The sequence below is a fragment of the Saccoglossus kowalevskii genome, chromosome 6 (genome assembly GCF_978046115.1).
Source record: "Saccoglossus kowalevskii chromosome 6, keSacKowa6.1, whole genome shotgun sequence".
NCBI lineage: Eukaryota > Metazoa > Hemichordata > Enteropneusta > Harrimaniidae > Saccoglossus > Saccoglossus kowalevskii.
The window spans coordinates 7,618,243-7,644,156 of NC_140646.1; the positions used below are offsets into that span (position 1 = coordinate 7,618,243).

Sequence of the window (25,914 nt, forward strand, 5' to 3'; positions counted from 1 at the left end):
ACCTAAGGGCCGAATCGGAAGGTGGGTCATTGCCCTACAACAGTATGATTTTGAAGTTGTACATAGGCCCGGTAAGGTTCACCAAAACGCGGATGCATTGTCCAGACGTACCTATGAAGGGCCCCAAACGATCACAGAATTAGAGGAGGACGATGATTTGATTGGAATAGTATCCTTAGTGACTGATAAAGTCCAACCGGAAATTAATAATGAAGGAACAGTAGACGTATATTGTGAAGAAAATGTAGTCGGTGGAACGCCTGCAGAGACAGGCTGGTGTAATGTTAGCGAAATGCAACGAGCCGACCCAGAGATAAGCCAAATAATAGATTATTTAATAAACGGGACCCTACCGCCTGAACCGCGCAAGGCGCGAATATTAGCATATACTAGAGACGAATATGTTATGGAGAATGGAAAATTATATCACCTCTGGTTCCCCAAGGGTAAATTTAGTAAAGAACAGGATTGCGTAAAACAGTTAGTCATTCCGCATAAATTAAGAAATCGCGTTTTAGAACAATTTCACAATGAAGTAACGGCAGGTCATTTTGGGTTTGCAAGAACTTATGCTTCAATCAGGCAGCGTTATTATTGGCCAAAAATGGCTTCTGAAATCCATAGTTGGGTGTCTACGTGTGTAGATTGCGCCACTAGGAAATCTCCTAAACTACGCTCCAAGGCCCCCTTGATACCGTTAAAAATAGAAGCCCCTTGGCATAGGGTCGGAGTTGATTTTATTGGGCCCATGCATAAAACTCGGGCGGGAAATCGGTATATTATTGTGTTTACTGATTATTTTACGAAATGGGCCGAGGCGTTCGCGACGGAAAACATGAATGCTCGAACAACAGCTAGGATTCTATTTGATGAAATTATATGCAGGTACGGAGCACCTAGATGTCTCTTGTCAGACAGGGGTCAAAATTTCTTGTCGGAAGTAATCAAAGCGACCTGCCAAATGTTTGGAATCAGAAAAGCAAACACGACGCCATATAATCCACAATGTAACGCGAATACGGAACGTTTTAATCAAACATTAATTCAAATATTAAGTATGTTTTGCGACTCTAGACAGGAAGATTGGGATGTATTTATACCGGCCGCGTTATTTGCGTATAGAGTAACTAAACAGGAAACGATTCAAGAAACACCGTTTTACTTAACATATGGGAGACGGGCGACGTTGCCAATAGACACAGTGTTATTAGAACCAGAACAAGAGAATAAAGTACCCCGAGATTATGCGGAATTACTGAAGGAAAAATTAAAGGTTGCCCATGAGACTGCTTTAAAATGCATTGAGGCTAATCAAGAAAAAATGAAATATTATTTTGACAGAAGAGCGAAAAAAAGTACGTTCCAAGTTGGGGATATTGTTTATTTGTACACGCCTAAAGCAACATCGGGATTGAGTAAAAAACTAGAACATCGGTGGCACGGCCCATATCGCACGTTCGAAAAAGTATCTCCCGTGAACTTTCGATTGCAACGCGTATGCGATGGGAAAATATTTAAAAATATAGTTCATGTAAACAGACTGAAACGCGGAGCTTTACGCGAAGAACAAAATGAAGGAGATATATTTGAGGAAGCCCCTGAGTTTGAAATCGTGAATGCTGATGAGAGGGGTACGGAAATGCAAAGTGAACCCCCGTCCACTCAAACGGAAATTCCTGGAGAAAATGTTCCTAATTTAGATGATATACCCGAAGGAGAAAATGATTCGGTAGGGCCCAGAGACACAGAGATGAATAGTAAGAATAGCGGATATTTTGGTATCGAAAAGATTATTAAGGGTAGGCTAAGGAACGGTAGAAAAGAGTATCTTATTAAATGGGTGGGGTACCCAAAAGATCAAAATTCTTGGGAATGTTATGAGAATTTAAACGAACAGGCGAGATTATTTTTAGAAGACCATCCGATACCCCTTATGGGATCGACAAGAGCGAATAAAAGAAGGCGGGAAAAGTTGATTAATGGTTTAGAAGTATATTAAAAAGAGATTAGTGTGTGACAAGACGAGTGTTATTTAGGCCCTGGGACGCACATCATTCATTACTAACGACAATACTTAACGAATTCATTCATACGAGACCATTTCTCAAGGAGCGTGGAAAGAATCCATGATAAAGCCTAAGTTTAAATTACATGGAAGTGTTATGTCCGCACTATAGCTACGTACGGGTTTGGTGTTGGGGGTCACACTTTCATGAAGACGCCGGGCGGTGACGCCATGGACAATTTGATGAGAACATAGGAAACGCTTTAGGTGGGTACTTAATTTTACCATTCGACCACGCAAATTGAGAATTGGCCACGAATTTTTCATTTATCATGTGTCATACCCCTTTCTTTTCATTTCATTACTAATTTATAGTGCGTCTCCCGAGAAATTGATGTCAAGATGAGAATAGCGTTGATATTTATTAGTGTATTACTGGTCGTACGATGGAAACCGTCTGTGCAGATGAGAGATTATGTTCTGCGCCCCAATTATGGAGTATTGTTTGAACGGGTAGCAAACATCGATAACAGCCTAACGTACTGGCATCATACGTTCGCAATACCTTATTTAGATATTCCTATGATGAGTATGAATGAGTCATTATGTTCGAACGAAACAGTTCACCTCATTCCGAAGTTTTGTGAGGAATACGGGGAAACTTTGAAGTTAGTCGGACAACAGAATAAGTTTTATATGTATCATATTTCGAGAGATGAACGAGCGATTCGTGTGTTATTTCCAAAGATAGAGAAAAGGAATTTGGGAAATGAACGGCAGAAAAGGGGATTATTAGACTTTGTAGGGAAGGTATCGAAATCTTTATTCGGAACGGCCACGTCGAACGACGTAAATATTTTGAGACGGCATGTAGCGGCATTGGAAAGTTCCACCGAGGTTATGACAGATCAAATTGTTGCGTACGAAGATGATTTAAACTCATATGTTTTCACAACGAATAAAAGAATAGAGAATGCTCTGAATGGGATTAAGGAAAATCATGAGGCCATTTATTCAATCGTATCTGATTTATCGCAATGGAGAAAGCGCTTGAACAGAATGGAACTAAATCAAGAGGCGTTAGAAAAAGAATTAAATTATGAACGGCGATCCACACATTTAATGTTTCGATATGCTATTCAACGCCTACAAGCGTTACAGTTACTTGAAAGGGAGACACAACGTAGGGTGAGTTCGATTGACGTGTTATTACAAGAAAGGTTACCTTTGCAGTTGGTAGGACCGAGAGTGTTAGGGGATGCTTTAAGGGCAGTGCGAAAGAAGCTACGAAAGAAATATCCTAATTTTGATATAGCATACACGAATTTGAATTATTATTACCATAATGCGAGAGTGACATTTCGGCGTACAGACAATAATGTGTACATAAAGGTTGGAATCCCCATTACTATAAAAAACGACATATTCGAAGTGTATAAAGTGATAGTCATGCCTATGCCCCTCCCTTATAATTTAGGTGATAAACCTCAGCATTTCGACAATAATACAGCAAAGAACGGGCGCACGAAGGTAACGTCAGTTGCAGAGTATTTTGGGGTTAATGAAGATGAAACTTACTACATTGAAATGAGTGCAGACCAAATTTCGTCTTGTACTGGTCTGACAGTAAAAGATTGTCCCTCTGTGATTACCATGATAAATATGCGTAAGTCGTCGTGTACGAAGGCCTTGTTCTATGATAATAAAGAGGAAATTCATAACACATGTAAAATAGATTTAATACTCAACCCAGTATACGACCCTAAGATTCTCGAAATCGGACAGGGGAATATTTTGGTAAATAGCAATGATACTAAATGGTTAATAGCATGCGGGGATAAAAGCCCTGAGCCTATTGAAGGTTGTACAATGTGTATAATTAAATTGCCCTGTGGATGCGCTATAAATTCCGACAATCTCTATATATCGCCATTGTTAACCAGTTGCACAGAAGACGAGGCCCCCACGTTTCTGCATCCGGTAAATTTGCCATTCTTAATACCCTTTTATGACCCAGATGATTTGACAGAAATTACGGGGGAATCGATGTATGAAAACCCGTGGCGAGTACAACTCCCTAACATCACCATTAACAGAGGGAATTTCGAGGAAATTGTACGTTCTGATGCACGTTTGGTGGTAGATTTAAACAGAACGGCAGATTTATTAAGAAAAAATAAACCAATTTATTATTCAAAAGTAGACAAATTATTTAGCGACATTACGGATGAAACCCCTGCCTTACCGTTTTTGGAAGTCAAAACTATTACTATAATTGAAACCATTCTGGCTATTATAAGCACAGGGTCACTGATTTTGTCAGTATATACAGTTTGTAAGGTGAGAACTTTGAGCATATTGATTGCAACCCTTCCCAGGGCCCGGGCTAAAACGTTATATTTGCCAGTAGACGAGTTAATTACGGACCACCCCTTGCGAGATTTCGTTAATTCTGATTTTAATGTGTTCAGGATTCTTATTAATATTGGCGGTTATTCGATTGTGCAAGTGTTATCGTAATCGCTCTATAATGTATCGTGCACCTAAATTGCCCCGTACTAAGTTAATTTTAGAGATATCCAATGACAAGCTGTATGTCTTGGTAAATGTTATGACCCTGTACGTGTCTCCGAGCCATTTGGCCTTTGCAAAGCGACCCGTGATCGAGAATTTAACAGTTGAACGTGGTATAATTTCGTCCGTGTTGAATATCGAATGGGGTGATTTAAAATACAAATTTCATGGTGTAGAACGTGTAATTCCTTTGCCCAAAGCCGTTAAGATACCAAAGTGGAAAGATAGTAAGTGCATGGCTGTGGAAGGGGTAGGGAATCATTATAGATTATTGGTAGGTCTATCTGAAGTATATACCGAGATTCCCAGGGATATTATTAGTATGCAGTAGATAGGGAACCCAATACTGAATAATTGGGATAGCAAGTGAAGTGCTGGCACCTCTCCTTGATAGAGTAGGATATTCGAAAATATAACCAATGTATTTAACCTCATAATCTTTTTATTTAAATATATATAACTATTGTATTTTAGAATCATAACAGTAGTGTTTAAATTTATAGCTTTTTATTTGAAATTATAATTACCATATGTAATCATTGTATTTACTCATTTGAAACTATGTATTTTGTTATATTAGAGTGTATTTTACTTGCTTAACAATTGTTGATGTATTTGACGTGTGAAATATAAAGGTGATGACATCCTTGGTATTGGAACGGTATGTTCGGAGAACATGCAGAATGTAAAACAGGGGGTTGTATCATGATTTATATTTCAGTCAGTTTGACAGTGGTTGTCATGACATATACTGATAAAGGTTAATGACAAGACCAGATGGCGAGCTGGTCGAAATCAACCAAAAACATCTTATGACTCTGCAGTTTTTAAGATACAAGACAGTAGCTGTAATTCTAAACCAATGTTGTTTGCGAGTTTAAAAAAGGTAGTATCTTGGTGGAATGTTAGTGCGAGATTATTACCCCATCAATATTAGTTAGTGTTGACAATGTATAGAAATGTTTTCTCTAGACAGCTTGACGAGTAATTAATTGATTATGATGTGTAAAACTTTCATGTGATTGGTTGTTTGTTGGAAGGAAAGGCCTTGGAGTCTCTTATACTGATTGTAATTGGTTAAGGGGTGACAAGAAATAAAGATGGATTTAATGCTGTCTCGGGTGAAAAACCAGGGACTTGGCAGAGAATCGTTTTGGGAACATGAACGAAGCTTGTGTGTGTCTTTTGTCAGCCTAGCGTGGAAACGACCGAATCCCGGTTACCTAAGTGAAAGGTTTTTAACCATCAAAAATACCTATCACAGTAAACCCGTCCATTTTCACCGTGTTCGTTCATGTTCAAGGTAATCCAAATTGAGTAAAGATAGGGAAAATAAAACACTCCCGTATAATTACTTTCTGCTATCCCAGACAGGTTTATTTCATTATATTGTGTTTAATATTAACAATACAGATATAGTATCATAATAACAAGGACGTTAAAGTTCGAGTTGACTCGCATTTACTAGCGTAAATTAGACATTTGAGTTATATTCGTGTTATTGTAAACTTATCATATTTTTGCCACGTTTCACTCAGTATATACTTGAAATGCAGACTTGTCTCAGTGATATCCATTGTCATCCATCCCGTGTGGGAAGTGTCTGCAATTTTAGCACGCCAAGGAACGAATGATTCAGGCATAAACGTTATATCATTTCCTTCTGGGTTACCTGTAGACGACAAATGACGGGAAGTTAGGTTCGGTGGTGGTTCGTGTGTATACTTGCATTACTAATGTTGCGAGGACAAAAATACAGATAGATATACCGACTTCCGTCAACTTATACATAGGTTTTCCGTAGCTTGGGGTTAGTAAAGGGACAATGTATTGCAGAGTTTATATTAATATTAATAGAACTGTACAATACCTACCCCCTTTACAATTGTATTACTAGTCTTATAGTAAATCCATGGAAGGTACTAACGTTAGTACCTTCCATGCTAAACCTAAGCTACGCAAACATTTTCATGTCAAGTCACTTGATGTTATGTTTCTATTTAATTAAATTTGAATTAAAACGCAATCCTATATAGAATTGTAATTGAACTTCAATTAAATCGCAACCCTATATAGTGTCGCGTGTCTGGGATACATACCAACAGATTTCGTACATTGAATGATGTATTGTTATCATTGGTAGAGAGATACCTACCTGCACCACCGTTAACGATATACACAGTGGCTTGTGGATTGATATAATTCTTACTTATAACTGTTCCATTATAGACAGGATATGATCTCTCATATTGGTGGTTATGACCAGCCATGTAGATGTCTACTTTATATTTGTATAGTAAGTGTTCGATGTTAGCACGGTATGTCTTCGCTTCTGTAATACATCTCGGTAGCCAGTCGACAATACTACTGCAATAGAGAGGTCGATGGCCGTGAACAAAAATCCACGGTACCTTCTCTCGATTCTGACTTGCTTTTATCAGGTCTTCTTCCAACCATATATTTTGAGTTGAACCGGGAGTGAAGTCGTGTTCGGTTGACATGGCAACGAAATGTACTCCCATGTAATCGAAGGAGTAATAAAACTGAGATTTCGATTGGCTGATGTTGTAGGGCATTGTGAACCAGTTTTTATAAGCGGCGAAATCAAATTGAGCTTCATGGTTGCCAGGGCCGACCATATATGGGACGTAGGCTGCGAATGGTTGTATCATCGCAAAATACTCGGTCCAGACAAACGAATTGTTATGTTGGATTAAGCTAAAATCATCTGCATAACTGATATCACCGGCATGTACAACCAACTGTATTGCCTCGTTTTGAACGTACTGGCTAATACTGTATGCTGTGTATCTTCCATTGCCCACTCCAAGATCAGCCATCAAGGCGATTTTTGCACTTTTTCTGGACGTTGGACTGCGTTGGGATTTAAAGTTAGATAGTGTACTAACATCCCCGGTGAACAGAGTAAAATTGTACGATGGACTCCATCCCCCAAGATTCGGGTTACAACATCTGTAATACACCCTATCTCCCTGTTTTACACCGATTTTAGCGATATCGATCTCGACCTTATTTAAAATAGAATCAAAATCACCCGCTGTGTACGTATAAGCTTTACCAGTAGAGATGGCTTGGAAACCGTCAGCTATTTGGCCGTATGCACAGATTGGCGGTTGAGACTCGGGTACAAAGTGACCAGTATTTAGCCAGGAAACAACTACGCTGGTATCGCCAGCTAACGCGAGATGAAGTCCCACGACGGGCTCCTTGTCAAATTTATTGAAATCCATAGCAGCTGATTCGAATTCGCTCCATTGCAGTTTGCCATTTGTTGCGTACACCTCTGTAATTATTACGAAGAAAACTCCGACGTACGCGCAGATTGTCCAAATATGCATGGTCAGTAGACTCGATGTAAATTCAAGTTAACGAGACACTGTGAACGTGATGAAAATATTGATGAAACAAACTAACTAGAAGATGGTCACAGTTCAACAATCGCATGATATCATCGATGGAATGATCGATCACTCGTCGACCAGATAGCGTTACAATAGTTTGTTGACATAGTACATTACTGTTGAAAGGTGGGTGCGATGTGTGTGCATCGTTATTAATGTTCGCTTGGATACTCTTGCAATTTAAATTTAAACATTTTAAAGGCGATGTTAAGTATTATAATCATTACAATTAAATATATCATTGAACTTGAACCAGATCTAATCAAGCTCCATAATATTGACCTGCGTACTTCATTAGGTTCCGCACCGTAGTCTCAAAATTGAGTCTGGACATCTATGGTGTGGACGCCATAAGCGCATCTCGCTCAATAACCATTGTATCAGCCAACGAAAGAAAGCGGTTTGAACTTCACCCAATAACATTATTCAGTATAAAATTGACAAAATGTTAAATGCAGGGAAGCCACGAATAAAAATGTTACTAGAACAGGGCATGGAAGTCTTTGTTTGTTCCAACCTGACTCAAAAGTTACCCGTCCCATGCGGACAGTTGGGCTTTAATGTATAAACTCCATACATACAATACAATGCCTGCATAAGCTTCCTCCTATCACAGGACTGTGAACCATTAGAAACACGTGAGGTGAAACAAAAAGTGTACAAAATATTTTTTGTCATTTACTTAGTTTTGTGTTATTTATTCCATTGTAAATTTCCAGTGATTTTTTTCCCATGGCGTTGATTTTTTTCTAAGATTTATGTGTACAGAATTGTCTCTGTTATTAAACCCTTGCAGATGCTTTTTTCTTTGTATTTTTTGTAATGGTCAACCCTTTGTGTTAAAGGGCGTCCTATTCATTTGCATACAGGAAGGCTATTCATTGTAAACACATTATGACCAGTAATTTATCAACTGTGATTTAACAAATACATTATTTTTGAGTTCAGCCATGATTTACTAAGTGGATAAGTAGAAAGATATAATTATTTTATTTAAAAAATATTAAGACATGCTGAGTATTGAGTTAATATCATTGGAATACAAAAATCTATATAATAGAAGTAATCTACCGTAAACCTGTTCGATTCAATATCAACTGAGGGGTGTAGAATGTTTTGCCATGGATAACAACAGATAAACATCACATTTTTACGACATTCCAAACAAGTTTACGACATGTAGTTTACAGAAAATAAATACAGAATTTAACAAATATCGCCTCAATATTAAAAAAATTGACACCATACCACACCAGGGACTAATACGGGCTAATTCAGAATATAACATTGTCGTTTTGAAAAATGAGGGCGCAGTACATTTAACTGACTAAAGTACTATGAACGACTGTTTTCTCTTAAATATACCATGTTTCAAGCCAGCGTTGCTACACAAAAATAAATTTTGGTAATTAAAACTCAGTCTATTTTCGAATACATTGAAAGTATACAATGGCTTACTTGGTGTGTGCCGGATGTCAACAGATTTACATAAAAAAGAAACTGTGAAACGAGTGGTTTGTAAACCATTTAATGAGTTTTCAAGAATTTTGAAATGTATATAATATTGGAAAACTGACATATTTGCCAAATTGTTTGTATATAATTATCTGAGCATTGAAATATATGTATATAAAACTGAAAAAGCATACTTAGGCACACTATTTCTATACAAAGTACCACAGACATATTATATACGAATAATGAAATTCTGACATTACTTAAATATGTTTTTTTTATTTCATTTTTTATAAATAATTAACCAGTTATTTCCGTTATATACAACTAATTATATTTCTAATTTATTATATGAAAATAATTTAATTGGTTACATTCATTATATTTAAATGTATAGATATAAATTGAAATTGACAATTCATATAAACAAATGCACAAACGACACTTATACCATGCTAACAGTGTATCAGATATCCAGTGGTGTATACAAAAAGAAAATATAAAACGAGTGATTTGCAACCATTCTTAAATCACTGGAATCACATTTATTTTACATTTAGCAATTATTTATTATATCATTTATTTAATTTAGAGTATAAGTTGTAACTAATCCTCCTACGGCCACACCATCGCAGCATGCACCAAGTCTTGTTCGATCACCGTGACTCAGGGCGTAGTCATGGGAGATCAGTTGAGAATAGCTCAGTGTAAGCATTAAAATATTCCCAGAAGCATATTCGAACTTTGGTTCCGGCATCTTTTGCCGATTCCAAACTGTAAACAAGTCATCTGAAGATGACACAGCTCCCACTTGTCAGATGTGATTATAGTTGGCTATGAATTATAAAGTTTGCATGTATATGTATAAAATCGGGTAGGAAGATTAAGTTGAAAGACAACATTACATACCCTATATCGACATATCAAGTAAGTCTATAACAAGTATGGTTTTATTTGGACTAATAATTCACAAGATATTAACAAAAATTAAAAATTAATTAAATATGCAAATGAGCCCATTAATTAAGTTAAACCTCAATATTGCATAGCACAAATCTTATTGGCAGATAAAGTAAGTCTATAACAAGTTTGGTCTTATTTGGACTACTAGTTCACAAGATATTAACAAAAATTCAAAATTAATTAAATATTCAAATTAGTTCATTAATTAAGTTGAACGTCAATATTACATAGCACACATCTTATATTGACAGATCAAGTAATTATATGCCAAGTTTGGTCTGATTTGGACTATTAGTTCACAAGATATCAACACAAATTCAAAATTAAAATTAAATATGCAAATGAGCTCATTAATTGATTCCTTGAAAAAATAAATCAATGTGCATCTGTACCAGTGGTCAAGCAAAATCGACCCATGCTTCTCCGAGAAATGATGATGGACACACCCAAAAAACTTGATTTTACAAGATTTTGCCATATTTTATCAAATCCATGTGAATATGTATACCTCGTCACTATGTCTTTGTACCTAGTATCATTGAAATCAGTCAAGGCATCTCTCAATATTAACTTGAATGGACAGACAAAAGCCATGATTAACAATGAAAATGGCTGCCAGTCGGCCATATTTGATCATTTCAAAAAAGTAACACAATGTGCATCTGAATGGGTGGTCTCTTTGACGATGGACACACAAGGACCGAATTTGACTGAATTTTGGCATTAAAAATGGCCGCCAGTCGGCCATATTTGATCGAGTCGGAAAATAAACTGACGTGCACATATATGGTTGACCACTTTGTCTTTGTAGCAAGTTTCAAAAAAATCAGTTCAGCCATCTCCGAGAAATCACTCCGGACGAACTGACGGACTGACGAAGGCGAAACTACAAATCCCCCTCCCGGGTGGGGGCTAATAATATGCCCAATTTCTAGTTAGGCTACATTGAGCATGGTTAGTACTTCCATTAGGGATCATCGGAAATCTAGTCGCGGCTCAGAGGCACGATAAGACCAGGATCAGAGGCGGCAGTGCGAAATTGTGCATGGGGGGCGGAGATCTACTCATCACCCCTAGCGAGTGGCGCGACTTTACTAGGGGATCCAGGCCATGGTACCCTGGAAAGTTTGAAATCTGGACGCTCTGAAACACTATTTCAGCTTGATTTTTGGTGGGGCGACGCCCCCAACATTTTCAGGGGGCGAACACCCCCGGTACCGCCGCCACTGAGGATCTAGGCGGTTCAGGCACTCGAGGCGTAGTAGGGCCAGGATATAGGCGGTCCAGGCAGCTGGGACATGATAGGAACAGCATCAAGGTGGTCCAGACACCTGAGACACGATTTGTTCAGAAAAATAAATATAACAAAAGATTGCAACACTTGTGCTTCGTTGCAAAGCCTCTTTATTTCCCAACAATAAATATACAACTACATATTTGTAATGATACAAGTAATATTATCTACATAATTTAAATCCCTCAGAATTCAACATTGCTATATTGAGGTACGCTTTCGAGTGTTGCCACTTAAAGTCTGTACATAAAATATCACGTGACAGCGGAGTGATTCATATCTGTCTGACCGGTCTAACGTGACTCACTAATATAAAAGTGTCAATGAACGCTGGGCTGTGAACTTACCAGCAAACTACAGATACGTTCATTTGGTATAGTGTTCATAAATAATACAGATACGGTTATATTACACTCCTTTCTAAATAAAACTATTACAGATATGGTTTCGTTATTTTGTTGTTCATTTTACAATTCATGTGTACGTGCGCTTCAACATGTACTCTACGTCACGTCTTCAATGCTTCGACTCATACATCACGCACGTCTTCAATGCTTCGACTCATACGTCACGCACGTATTCAATGCTTCGACTCGTACGTCACGAACGTCATCAATGTATGAATCTTGCCATTCGCGTGACGTCACAGTGAAAGGTGATCACGCCACACAAAATACACCACACCCATCTATTCCCTGTAAAATGAGTTTGGTCATTTGAAATCATGAGGGCGTGCTTGAAGATTTATTGAAAAATAGAAAAAATGCATGCAAGGTGTTGCAGAATAGAAAAAGAAAATGTACAGATAAGACACCATGAAATAAAATTGCACTTGCCACACTCAAAGACCACCCCCTCCCCGTGATTTCAAATAACCAATGCCTTATAATAAGATTCTATAAGTATCTTGGATACAATATGCATTCTACAACTTAATGAACAAATACCTCTAGAGTTTCGTTTTATCGTCAACAATTAGCGAATTAGTAATCGACGTCCGATCGACTACCTCATTAATTGACTATATTATAGAAGGGTTGTATAGATTTACCCATAATGCACAGTGTCCCCCATAGATAATTAGGGGTAACAACATAGGTAAAGATAACATTATCTCTGAGTCATTGATATGACATATCTCAACTAAAATATAAAACCACAAAGTAAAAGATATGAACCCGATTTGCGAAAACGAAAGGAGATCATCCGATTCTACATCAAAGTGTTATTACCACCAGGACTATTCGCCAACATTTGTAGCCCAGAAAAAATGTTTAGGTATAATGGCCATCAAATGTTCAATTCTAGTATAAGTCAAGTAGTCACCCAGGTGAAATTTCAGGTAAATCTTAGAAACAAGGGAAAAACAGATGATAATATCGGTATGGTATAATAATACGATATTATTTGCATTTCGCTTTTGATAAATTACCCACAATGCAATTTAATTGGCATTACGTGGATTGTCTTATCCAATCATGGTTGACAAATTGAATACTACACACACAGAAAAAAGAACAGTGATACAAAACAGTAATATAAAACAATTCCATCATGGAGAAACTCTTATAAAGTTGTTTTGTTGAAGTACAAATTGTATAAAGAGTTGCATTGTAAGATAAAATAATATAGTTAGAGAGGGCGGGAAACGTATGTATAACGCCGACAATTTGCAGTTCATTATCTATCACAAATACACAGCTAGACTGCTGGTTATTCCAGTTTGGTGTCCACATCATCAAAGCCTGTATTGAAGACCACATCCCATATCCGGCCAAATATTGAGACGCCATATCCTGAAAAATAAACGTAAAGAACAACAATGTTCAATTGCAATAAAACTATGCTTTAAAAAAACATGCACAATGTTCAATGTCTGTCTCTGATACTTACCCCTAGAGTGCTGCACAAAATGGTGGTTGGAATGGTATGCCTTGATCTTGCGCATCACCTTGCTTCTTGGGTTGCTATGGTGCAAAAAGTAGTGCTGCACATCGTACATGATGAAACCAAATAAAGCACCTAAAATTTACCATCAAATAAGACATTTAGAAATAAAATATTTAGGTGCACAAACAAACGCACACAACAACAACAAATGTAAGAACTTACAATTAATATTCTAACTATTGTTTAACTATCGCATAGCTGTATCCTCAAAATAACCAGTCCATATTATAACATAGATTATACATATAGTCCAGTATCTGTATGTACAATATTGGGTGTTAATTAAAGGCATATTATTATAAAATTTATCTGCTAAAAGGAGGTATAGTGTGGTTATTTCGATGAACGGTGGTTCCAAATCTGCAAAGATATCGATACGTACCTGAAACTAAGGCGTAGGTAAGGTGTACAGGCTGAACGATGGAAGACACAATATAGTATATCACAGAGAAAAATATGACACCGAGTGCTGGTGGGAATACCAATCTGTATCCGTCACATGGAATCTGTAATGGTATTATAAATATTATTACATGCATTGTATCGTGTTGTATTGTATCACATCACATCTTAATACACCAAACACATCGTATCACATCACAACTCAACACACCACACATCATCACATTGCGTCGCACTTTGCATCATATCGTTACACATAACATCACGTCACATCATACAAATTTTACAGGCAAGTTAAATAAAATTTAATTATAAATTTAATGGGATGAAAAAGTCGCTGTTCATAACAAGTCTGGTGGTTAGGTTTGAATTCGAAAAGTAAAGTTGATTTCAGTGTCACAGTATGCACCCAAAGCCACAAAATAATTCATTTTACACCCTCTTCATTTTTGTTATATGACTGTGCGAAATTTGATGTGTGATTCCCAGATAACGTGAGACTGTCCTGTACTAACTTGATGTGTGATTCCCAGTTAACGTGACACGGTCCTGTTCTAAATTGATGTGTGATTCCCAGATAACGTGAGACTGTCCTGTACTAATTTGATGTGTGATTCCCTGTTAACGTGACACTGTCGTATTCTAATTTGATGTGTGATTCCCAGCTAACGTGACACTGTTCTGTTCTAACTTGATGTGTGATTCCCAGATAACGTGAGACTGTCCTGCACTAACTTGATGTGTGATTCCCAGATAACGTGAGACTGTCCTGTACTAACTTGATGTGTGATTCCCAGATAACGTGAGACTGTCCTGTACTAATTTGATGTATGATTCCCAGTTAACGTGACACTGTCGTATTCTAATTTGATGGTTGATTCCCAGCTAACGTGACACTGTTCTGTTCTAACTTGATGTGTGATTCCCAGATAACGTGAGACTGTCCTGCACTAACTTGATGTGTGATTCCCAGATAACGTGAGACTGTCCTGTACTAACTTGATGTGTGATTCCCAGATAACGTGAGACTGTCCTGCACTAACTTGATGTGTGATTCCCAGATAACGTGAGACTGTCCTGTACTAACTTGATGTGTGATTCCCAGATAACGTGAGACTGTCCTGTACTAATTTGATGTATGATTCCCAGTTAACGTGACACTGTCGTATTCTAATTTGATGGTTGATTCCCAGCTAACGTGACACTGTTCTGTTCTAACTTGATGTGTGATTCCCAGCTAACGTGACACTGTCCTGTTCTAACTTGATGTGTGATTCCCTGTTAACGTGAGACTGTCCTGTTCTAATTTGATGTGTGATTCCCAGTTAACGTGAGACTATCCTGTTCTAACTTGATGTGTGATTCCCAGCTAACGTGAGACTGTCCTGTTCTAACTTGATGTGTGATTCCCAGCTAACGTGACACTGTCCTGTTCTAACTTGATGTATGATTCCCACCTGACGAGACACTGTCCTGTTCTAACTTGATGTGTGATTCCCAGTTAACGTGAGACTGTCCTGTTCTAACTGGATGTGTGATTCCCAGCTAACGTGACACTGTCCTGTTCTAACTTGATGTATGATTCCCACCTGACGAGACACTGTCCTGTTCTAACTTGATGTGTGATTCCCAGTTAACGTGACACTGTCCTGTTCTAATTTGATGTGTGATTCCCAGATAACGTGAGACTGTCCTTACTGTCCTGTTCTAACTTGATGTGTGATTCCCAGGTAACGTGACACTGTCCTGTTCTAACTTGATGTGTGATTCCCAGTTAACGTGACACTGTCCTGTTCTAACTTGATGTGTGATTCCCAGTTAACGTGACACTGCACTGTTCTAAATTGATGTGTGATTCCAAGCTAACGTGACACTGTCCAGTTCTAACTTGATGTGTGATTCCCAGTTAACGTGACACTGTCCTGTTCTAACTTGATGTGTGATTCCCAGTTAACGTGACACTGTCCTGTTCTAACTTGATGTGTGATTCCCAGTTAACGTGACACTGCACTGTTCTAAATTGATGTGTGATTCCAAGCTAACGTGACACTGTCCTGTTCTAACTTGATGTGTGATTCCCAGTTAACGTGACACTGTCCTGTTCTAACTTGATATGTGATTCCCAGTTAATGTGACACTGTCCTATTCTAACTTGATGTATGATTTCCTGTTAACGTGACACTGTCCTATTCTAACTTGATGTGTGATTCCCAGTTAACGTGACACTGTCCTGTTCTACCTTGATGTGTGATTCCCTGTTAACGTCACACTGTCCTATTCTAACTTGATGTGTGATTCCAAGCTAACGTGACACTGTCCAGTTCTAACTTGATGTGTGATTCCCAGTTAACGTGACACTGTCCTATTCTAACTTGATGTATGATTTCCTGTTAACGTGACACTGTCCTATTCTAACTTGATGTTTGATTCCCAGCTAACGTGACACTGCCCTGTTCTAATTTGATGTGTGATTCCCTGTTAACGTGACACTGTTCTATTCTAATTTGATGTGTGATTCCCAGCTAACGTGACACTGTCCAGTTCTAACTTGATGTGTGATTCCCAGTTAACGTGACACTGTCCTATTCTAACTTGATGTATGATTTCCTGTTAACGTGACACTGTCCTATTCTAACTTGATGTTTGATTCCCAGCTAACGTGACACTGCCCTGTTCTAATTTGATGTGTGATTCCCTGTTAACGTGACACTGTTCTATTCTAATTTGATGTGTGATTCCCAGCTAACGTGACACTGTCCTGTTCTAACTTGATGTGTGATTCCCAGTTAACGTGACACTGTCCTGTTCTAACTTGATGTGTGATTCCCAGTTAACGTGACACTGCACTGTTCTAAATTGATGTGTGATTCCAAGCTAACGTGACACTGTCCTGTTCTAACTTGATGTGTGATTCCCAGTTAACGTGACACTGTCCTGTTCTAACTTGATATGTGATTCCCAGTTAATGTGACACTGTCCTATTCTAACTTGATGTATGATTTCCTGTTAACGTGACACTGTCCTATTCTAACTTGATGTGTGATTCCCAGTTAACGTGACACTGTCCTGTTCTACCTTGATGTGTGATTCCCTGTTAACGTCACACTGTCCTATTCTAACTTGATGTGTGATTCCAAGCTAACGTGACACTGTCCAGTTCTAACTTGATGTGTGATTCCCAGTTAACGTGACACTGTCCTATTCTAACTTGATGTATGATTTCCTGTTAACGTGACACTGTCCTATTCTAACTTGATGTGTGATTCCCAGTTAACGTGACACTGTCCTGTTCTACCTTGATGTGTGATTCCCTGTTAACGTCACACTGTCCTATTCTAACTTGATGTGTGATTCCAAGCTAACGTGACACTGTCCAGTTCTAACTTGATGTGTGATTCCCAGTTAACGTGACACTGTCCTATTCTAACTTGATGTATGATTTCCTGTTAACGTGACACTGTCCTATTCTAACTTGATGTTTGATTCCCAGCTAACGTGACACTGCCCTGTTCTAATTTGATGTGTGATTCCCTGTTAACGTGACACTGTTCTATTCTAATTTGATGTGTGATTCCCAGCTAACGTGACACTGTCCAGTTCTAACTTGATGTGTGATTCCCAGTTAACGTGACACTGTCCTATTCTAACTTGATGTATGATTTCCTGTTAACGTGACACTGTCCTATTCTAACTTGATGTTTGATTCCCAGCTAACGTGACACTGCCCTGTTCTAATTTGATGTGTGATTCCCTGTTAACGTGACACTGTTCTATTCTAATTTGATGTGTGATTCCCAGCTAACGTGACACTGTCCTGTTCTAACTTGATGTGTGATTCCCAGTTAACGTGACACTGTCCTGTTCTAACTTGATGTGTGATTCCCAGTTAACGTGACACTGCACTGTTCTAAATTGATGTGTGATTCCAAGCTAACGTGACACTGTCCTGTTCTAACTTGATGTGTGATTCCCAGTTAACGTGACACTGTCCTGTTCTAACTTGATATGTGATTCCCAGTTAATGTGACACTGTCCTATTCTAACTTGATGTATGATTTCCTGTTAACGTGACACTGTCCTATTCTAACTTGATGTGTGATTCCCAGTTAACGTGACACTGTCCTGTTCTACCTTGATGTGTGATTCCCTGTTAACGTGACACTGTCCTATTCTAACTTGATGTGTGATTCCAAGCTAACGTGACACTGTCCAGTTCTAACTTGATGTGTGATTCCAAGCTAACGTGACACTGTCCTATTCTAACTTGATGTATGATTTCCTGTTAACGTGACACTGTCCTATTCTAACTTGATGTTTGATTCCCAGCTAACGTGACACTGTCCTGTTCTAATTTGATGTGTGATTCCCTGTTAACGTGACACTGTCCTATTCTAACTTGATGTGTGATTCCCAGTTAATGTGACACTGTGCTGTTCTAATTTGACGTGTGATTCCCAGTTAACGTGACACTATCCTGTTCTAACTTGATGTGTGATTCCCAGTTAACGTGACACTATCCTGTTCTAAATTGATGTGTCATTCCCTGTTAACGTGACACTGTCCTATTCTAACTTGATGTGTGATTCCCAGCTAACGTGACACTGTCCTGTTCTAACTGGATGTGTGATTCCCAGCTAACGTGACACTGTCCTGTTCTAACTTGATGTATGATTCCCACCTGACGAGACACTGTCCTGTTCTAACTTGATGTGTGATTCCCAGTTAACGTGACACTGTCCTGTTCTAACTTGATGTGTGATTCCCAGCTAACGTGAGACTGTCCTGTTCTAACTTGATGTGTGATTCCCAGCTAACGTGACACTATCTTGTTCTAACTTGATGTGTGATTCCCAGTTAACGTGACACTGTCGTGTTCTAACTTGATGTGTGATTCCCAGCTAACGTGACACTGTCCTGTTCTAACTTGATATGTGATTCCCTGTTAACGTGACACTGTTCTGTTCTAACTTGATGTGTGATTCCCAGATAACGTGACACTGTCCTGTTCTAACTTGATGTGTGATTCCCAGCTAACGTGACACTGTCCTGTTCTAACTTGATGAATAATTCCCGGCTAATGTGACACTATCCTGTTCTAACGTGATGTGTGATTCCCAGCTAACGTGACACTGTCCTGTTCTAACTTGATGTGTGATTTCCTGTTAGCGTGACACTGTCCTATTCTAACTTGATGTGTGATTCCCAGCTAACGTGACACTGTCCTGTTCTAACTTGATGTGTGATTCCCAGTTAATGTGACACTATCCTGTTCTAACTTGATGTGTGATTCCCAGTTAACGTGACACTGTCCTGTTCTAACTTGATGTGTGATTCCCAGCTAACGTGACACTTTCCTGTTCTAATTTGATGTGTGATTCCCAGCTAACGTGACACTGTCCTGTTCTAATTTGATGTGTGATTCCCAGTTAACGTGAGACTGTCCTGACTGTCCTGTTCTAACTTGATGTGTGATTCCCAGTTAGCGTGACACGGTCCTGTTCTAACTTGATGTGTGATTCCCAGTTAACGTGACACTGTATTATTCAAACTTGATGTGTGATTCCCAGTTAACGTGACACTGTTCTGTTCTAATTTGATGTGTGATTCCCAGTTAACGTGAGACTGTCCTATTCTAATTTGATGTGTGATTCCCAGATAACGTGAGACTGTCCTGACTGTCCTGTTCTAACTTGATGTGTGATTCCCAGTTATCGTGACACTGTCCTGTTCTAACTTGATGTGTGATTCCCAGTTAACGTGACACTGCACTGTTCTAACTTGATGTGTGATTCCAAGCTAACGTGACACTGTCCAGTTCTAACTTGATGTGTGATTCCCAGCTAACGTGACACTGTCCTGTTCTAACTTGATGTGTGATTCCCAGTTAACGTGACACTGTCCTGTTCTAACTTGATATGTGATTCCCAGTTAATGTGACACTGTCCCATTCTAACTTGATGTATGATTTCCTGTTAACGTGACACTGTCCTATTCTAACTTGATGTGTGATTCCCAGTTAACGTGACACTGTCCTGTTCTAATTTGATGTGTGATTCCCAGTTAACGTGACACTATCCTGTTCTAACTTGATGTGTGATTCCCTGTTAACGTGACACTGTCCTATTCTAACTTGATGTGTGATTCCCAGCTAACGTGACACTGTCCTATTCTAATTTGATGTGTGATTCCCAGATAACGTGAGACTGTCCTGACTGTCCTGTTCTAACTTGATGTCTGATTCCCAGTTAACGTGACACTGTCCTGTTCTAACTTGATGTGTGATTCCCAGTTAACGTGACACTGTCCTGTTCTAACTTGATGTGTGATTCCAAGCTAACGTGAGGCTGACCTGACTGTCCTGTTCTAACTTGATGTGTGATTCCCAGTTAACGTGACACTGTGTTATTCAAACTTGATGTGTGATTCCCAGTTAACATGACACTGTCCTGTTCTAATTTGATGTGTGATTCCCAGTTAACGTGAGACTGTCCTATTCTATTTTGATGTGTGATTCCCAGATAACGTGAGACTGTCCTGACTGTCCTGTTCTAACTTGATGTGTGATTCCCAGTTAACGTGACACTGTCCTGTTCTAACTTGATGTGTGATTCCCAGTTAACGTGACACTGTCCTGTTCTAACTTGATGTGTGATTCCCAGCTAACGTGAGACTGTCCTGTTCTAACTTGATGTGTGATTCCCAGCTAACGTGACACTATCTTGTTCTAACTTGATGTGTGATTCCCAGTTAACGTGACACTGTCGTGTTCTAACTTGATGTGTGATTCCCAGCTAACGTGACACTGTCCTGTTCTAACTTGATGTGTGATTCCCAGCTAACGTGAGACTGTCCTGTTCTAACTTGATGTGTGATTCCCAGCTAACGTGACACTATCTTGTTCTAACTTGATGTGTGATTCCCAGTTAACGTGACACTGTCGTGTTCTAACTTGATGTGTGATTCCCAGCTAACGTGACACTGCCCTGTTCTAATTTGATGTGTGATTCCCTGTTAACGTGACACTGTTCTGTTCTAACTTGATGTGTGATTCCCAGCTAACGTGACACTGTCCTGTTCTAACTTGATATGTGATTCCCTGTTAACGTGACACTGTTCTATTCTAACTTGATGTGTGATTCCCAGTTAACGTGACACTGTCCTGTTCTAACTTGATGTGTGATTCCCAGCTAACGTGACACTGTCCTGTTCTAACTTGATGTATAATTCCCAGCTAACGTGACACTATCCTGTTCTAACTTGATGTGTGATTCCCAGCTACCGTGACACTGTCCTGTTCTAACTTGATGTGTGATTCCCTGTTAGCGTGACACTGTCCTATTCTAACTTGATGTGTGATTCCCAGCTAACGTGACACTGTCCTGTTCTAACTTGATGTGTGATTCCCAGTTAATGTGACACTATCCTGTTCTAACTTGATGTGTGATTCCCAGTTAACGTGACACTGTCCTGTTCTAACTTGATGTGTGATTCCCAGCTAACGTGACACTGTCCTGTTCTAACTTGATATGTGATTCCCAGTTAATGTGACACTGTCCTATTCTAACTTGATGTACGATTTCCTGTTAACGTGACACTGTCCTATTCTAACTTGATGTGTGATTCCCAGTTAACGTGACACTGTCCTGTTCTACCTTGATGTGTGATTCCCTGTTAACGTCACACTGTCCTATTCTAACTTGATGTGTGATTCCAAGCTAACGTGACACTGTCCAGTTCTAACTTGATGTGTGATTCCCTGTTAACGTGACACTGTCCTATTCTAACTTGATGTTTGATTCCCAGCTAACGTGACACTGCCCTGTTCTAATTTGATGTGTGATTCCCTGTTAACGTGACACTGTTCTATTCTAATTTGATGTGTGATTCCCAGCTAACGTGACACTGTCCTATTCTAATTTGATGTGTGATTCCCAGTTAACGTGACACTATCCTGTTCTAACTTGATGTGTGATTCCCAGTTAACGTGACACTATCCTGTTCTAAATTGATGTGTCATTCCCTGTTAACGTGACACTGTCCTATTCTAACTTGATGTGTGATTCCCAGCTAACGTGACACTGTCCTGTTCTAACTGGATGTGTGATTCCCAGCTAACGTGACACTGTCCTGTTCTAACTTGATGTATGATTCCCACCTGACGAGACACTGTCCTGTTCTAACTTGATGTGTGATTCCCAGTTAACGTGACACTGTCCTGTTCTAACTTGATGTGTGATTCCCAGCTAACGTGACACTATCTTGTTCTAACTTGATGTGTGATTCCCAGTTAACGTGACACTGTCGTGTTCTAACTTGATGTGTGATTCCCAGCTAACGTGACACTGTCCTGTTCTAACTTGATATGTGATTCCCTGTTAACGTGACACTGTTCTGTTCTAACTTGATGTGTGATTCCCAGATAACGTGACACTGTCCTGTTCTAACTTGATGTGTGATTCCCAGCTAACGTGACACTGTCCTGTTCTAACTTGATGAATAATTCCCGGCTAATGTGACACTATCCTGTTCAAACTTGATGTGTGATTCCCAGCTAACGTGACACTGTCCTGTTCTAACTTGATGTGTGATTTCCTGTTAGCGTGACACTGTCCTATTCTAATTTGATGTGTGATTCCCAGCTAACGTGACACTGTCCTGTTCTAACTTGATGTGTGATTCCCAGTTAACGTGACACTGTCCTGTTCTAACTTGATGTGTGATTCCCAGTTAACGTGACACTGCACTGTTCTAAATTGATGTGTGATACCAAGCTAACGTGACACTGTCCAGTTCTAACTTGATGTGTGATTCCCAGCTAACGTGACACTCTCCTGTTCTAACTTGATGTGTGATTCCCAGTTAACGTGACACTGTCCTGTTCTAACTTGATATGTGATTCCCAGTTAATGTGACACTGTCCTATTCTAACTTGATGTATGATTTCCTGTTAACGTGACACTGTCCTATTCTAACTTGATGTGTGATTCCCAGTTAACGTGACACTGTCCTGTTCTACCTTGATGTGTGATTCCCTGTTAACGTCACACTGTCCTATTCTAACTTGATGTGTGATTCCAAGCTAACGTGACACTGTCCAGTTCTAACTTGATGTGTGATTCCCAGCTAACGTGACACTGTCCTGTTCTAACTTGATGTGTGATTCCCAGTTAACGTGACACTGTCCTGTTCTAACTTGATGTGTGATTCCCAGTTAATGTGACACTGTCCTATTCTAACTTGATGTATGATTTCCTGTTAACGTGACACTGTCCTATTCTAACTTGATGTTTGATTCCCAGCTAACGTGACACTGCCCTGTTCTAATTTGATGTGTGATTCCCTGTTAACGTGACACTGTCCTATTCTAACTTGATGTGTGATTCCCAGCTAACGTGACACTGTCCTGTTCTAATTTGATGTGTGATTCCCTGTTAACGTGACACTGTCCTATTCTAACTTGATGTGTGATTCCCAGTTAATGTGACACTGTGCTGTTCTAATTTGATGTGTGATTCCCAGTTAACGTGACACTATCCTGTTCTAACTTGATGTGTGATTCCCAGTTAACGTGACACTATCCTGTTCTAAATTGATGTGTCATTCCCTGTTAACGTGACACTGTCCTATTCTAACTTGATGTGTGATTCCCAGCTAACGTGACACTGTCCTGTTCTAACTGGATGTGTGATTCCCAGCTAACGTGACACTGTCCTGTTCTAACTTGGTGTATGATTCCCACCTGACGAGACACTGTCCTGCTCTAACTTGATGTGTGATTCCCAGTTAACGTGACACTGTCCTGTTCTAACTTGATGTGTGATTCCCAGCTAACGTGACACTATCTTGTTCTAACTTGATGTGTGATTCCCAGTTAACGTGACACTGTCGTGTTCTAACTTGATGTGTGATTCCCAGCTAACGTGACACTGTCCTGTTCTAACTTGATATGTGATTCCCTGTTAACGTGACACTGTTCTGTTCTAACTTGATGTGTGATTCCCAGATAACGTGACACTGTCCTGTTCTAACTTGATGTGTGATTCCCAGCTAACGTGACACTGTCCTGTTCTAACTTGATGAATAATTCCCGGCTAATGTGACACTGTCCTGTTCTAACTTGATGTGTGATTCCCAGCTAACGTGACACTGTCCTGTTCTAACTTGATGTGTGATTTCCTGTTAGCGTGACACTGTCCTATTCTAACTTGATGTGTGATTCCCAGCTAACGTGACACTGTCCTGTTCTAACTTGATGTGTGATTCCCAGTTAATGTGACACTATCCTGTTCTAACTTGATGTGTGATTCCCAGTTAACGTGACACTGTCCTGTTCTAACTTGATGTGTGATTCCCAGCTAACGTGACACTTTCCTGTTCTAATTTGATGTGTGATTCCCAGCTAACGTGACACTGTCCTGTTCTAATTTGATGTGTGATTCCCAGTTAACGTGAGACTGTCCTGACTGTCCTGTTCTAACTTGATGTGTGATTCCCAGTTAGCGTGACACGGTCCTGTTCTAACTTGATGTGTGATTCCCAGTTAACGTGACACTGTATTATTCAAACTTGATGTGTGATTCCCAGTTAACGTGACACTGTCCTGTTCTAATTTGATGTGTGATTCCCAGTTAACGTGAGACTGTCCTATTCTAATTTGATGTGTGATTCCCAGATAACGTGAGACTGTCCTGACTGTCCTGTTCTAACTTGATGTGTGATTCCCAGTTATCGTGACACTGTCCTGTTCTAACTTGATGTGTGATTCCCAGTTAACGTGACACTGTCCTGTTCTAACTTGATGTGTGATTCCCAGTTAACGTGACACTGCACTGTTCTAACTTGATGTGTGATTCCCAGTTAACGTGACACTGTCCTGTTCTAACTTGATGTGTGATTCCCAAGTTAATGTGACACTGTCCTATTCTAACTTGATGTATGATTTCCTGTTAACGTGACACTGTCCTATTCTAACTTGATGTGTGATTCCCAGCTAACGTGACACTGCCCTGTTCTAATTTGATGTGTGATTCCCTGTTAACGTGACACTGTTCTATTCTAATTTGATGTGTGATTCCCAGCTAACGTGACACTGTCCTGTTCTAATTTGATGTGTGATTCCCAGCTAACGTGACACTGTCCTATTCTAATTTGATGTGTGATTCCCAGATAACGTGAGACTGTCCTGACTGTCCTGTTCTAACTTGATGTGTGATTCCCAGTTAACGTGACACTGTCCTGTTCTAACTTGATGTGTGATTCCCAGTTAACGTGACACTGTCCTGTTCTAACTTGATGTGTGATTCCCAGTTAACGTGACACTGTCCTGTTCTAACTTGATGTGTGATTCCAAGCTAACGTGAGGCTGACCTGACTGTCCTGTTCTAACTTGATGTGTGATTCCCAGTTAACGTGACACTGTGTTATTCAAACTTGATGTGTGATTCCCAGTTAACGTGACACTGTCCTGTTCTAATTTGATGTGTGATTCCCAGTTAACGTGAGACTGTCCTATTCTATTTTGATGTGTGATTCCCAGATAACGTGAGACTGTCCTGACTGTCCTGTTCTAACTTGATGTGTGATTCCCAGTTAACGTGACACTGTCCTGTTCTAACTTGATGTGTGATTCCCAGTTAACGTGACACTGTCCTGTTCTAACTTGATGTGTGATTCCCAGCTAACGTGAGACTGTCCTGTTCTAACTTGATGTGTGATTCCCAGCTAACGTGACACTATCTTGTTCTAACTTGATGTGTGATTCCCAGTTAACGTGACACTGTCGTGTTCTAACTTGATGTGTGATTCCCAGCTAACGTGACACTGTCCTGTTCTAACTTGATATGTGATTC

The 25,914-nt window shown here is 39.4% G+C and overlaps 2 protein-coding genes across 2 annotated transcripts in view; both read right to left on the bottom strand.

Annotated features, from left to right (window-relative positions):
- Positions 1 to 5,930: 5,930 nt before the first annotated feature.
- On the bottom strand, positions 5,931 to 7,938 carry LOC102800613 (uncharacterized). The gene is made up of 2 exons (XM_006813847.2): positions 6,735 to 7,938; positions 5,931 to 6,251 (listed from the first exon to the last, which is right to left on the bottom strand). The coding sequence occupies exons 1-2, from the start codon at positions 7,936 to 7,938 to the stop codon at positions 6,067 to 6,069; spliced, it is 1,389 nt and encodes a 462-aa protein (XP_006813910.2). The 3' UTR covers positions 5,931 to 6,066.
- A 5,218-nt stretch (positions 7,939 to 13,156) lies between these two features.
- Positions 13,157 to 25,914, bottom strand: part of LOC100370733 (uncharacterized) — a 50,219-nt gene continuing 37,461 nt past the window's right edge. The window contains exons 4-6 of the mRNA XM_085499999.1: positions 14,046 to 14,169; positions 13,607 to 13,735; positions 13,157 to 13,509 (exon numbers count right to left, since the gene is read on the bottom strand). Coding sequence (XP_085356125.1) covers positions 13,427 to 13,509; positions 13,607 to 13,735; positions 14,046 to 14,169 — 336 coding nt within the window. The 3' untranslated portion in view covers positions 13,157 to 13,426. The remainder of the gene's footprint in view (positions 13,510 to 13,606; positions 13,736 to 14,045; positions 14,170 to 25,914) is intronic.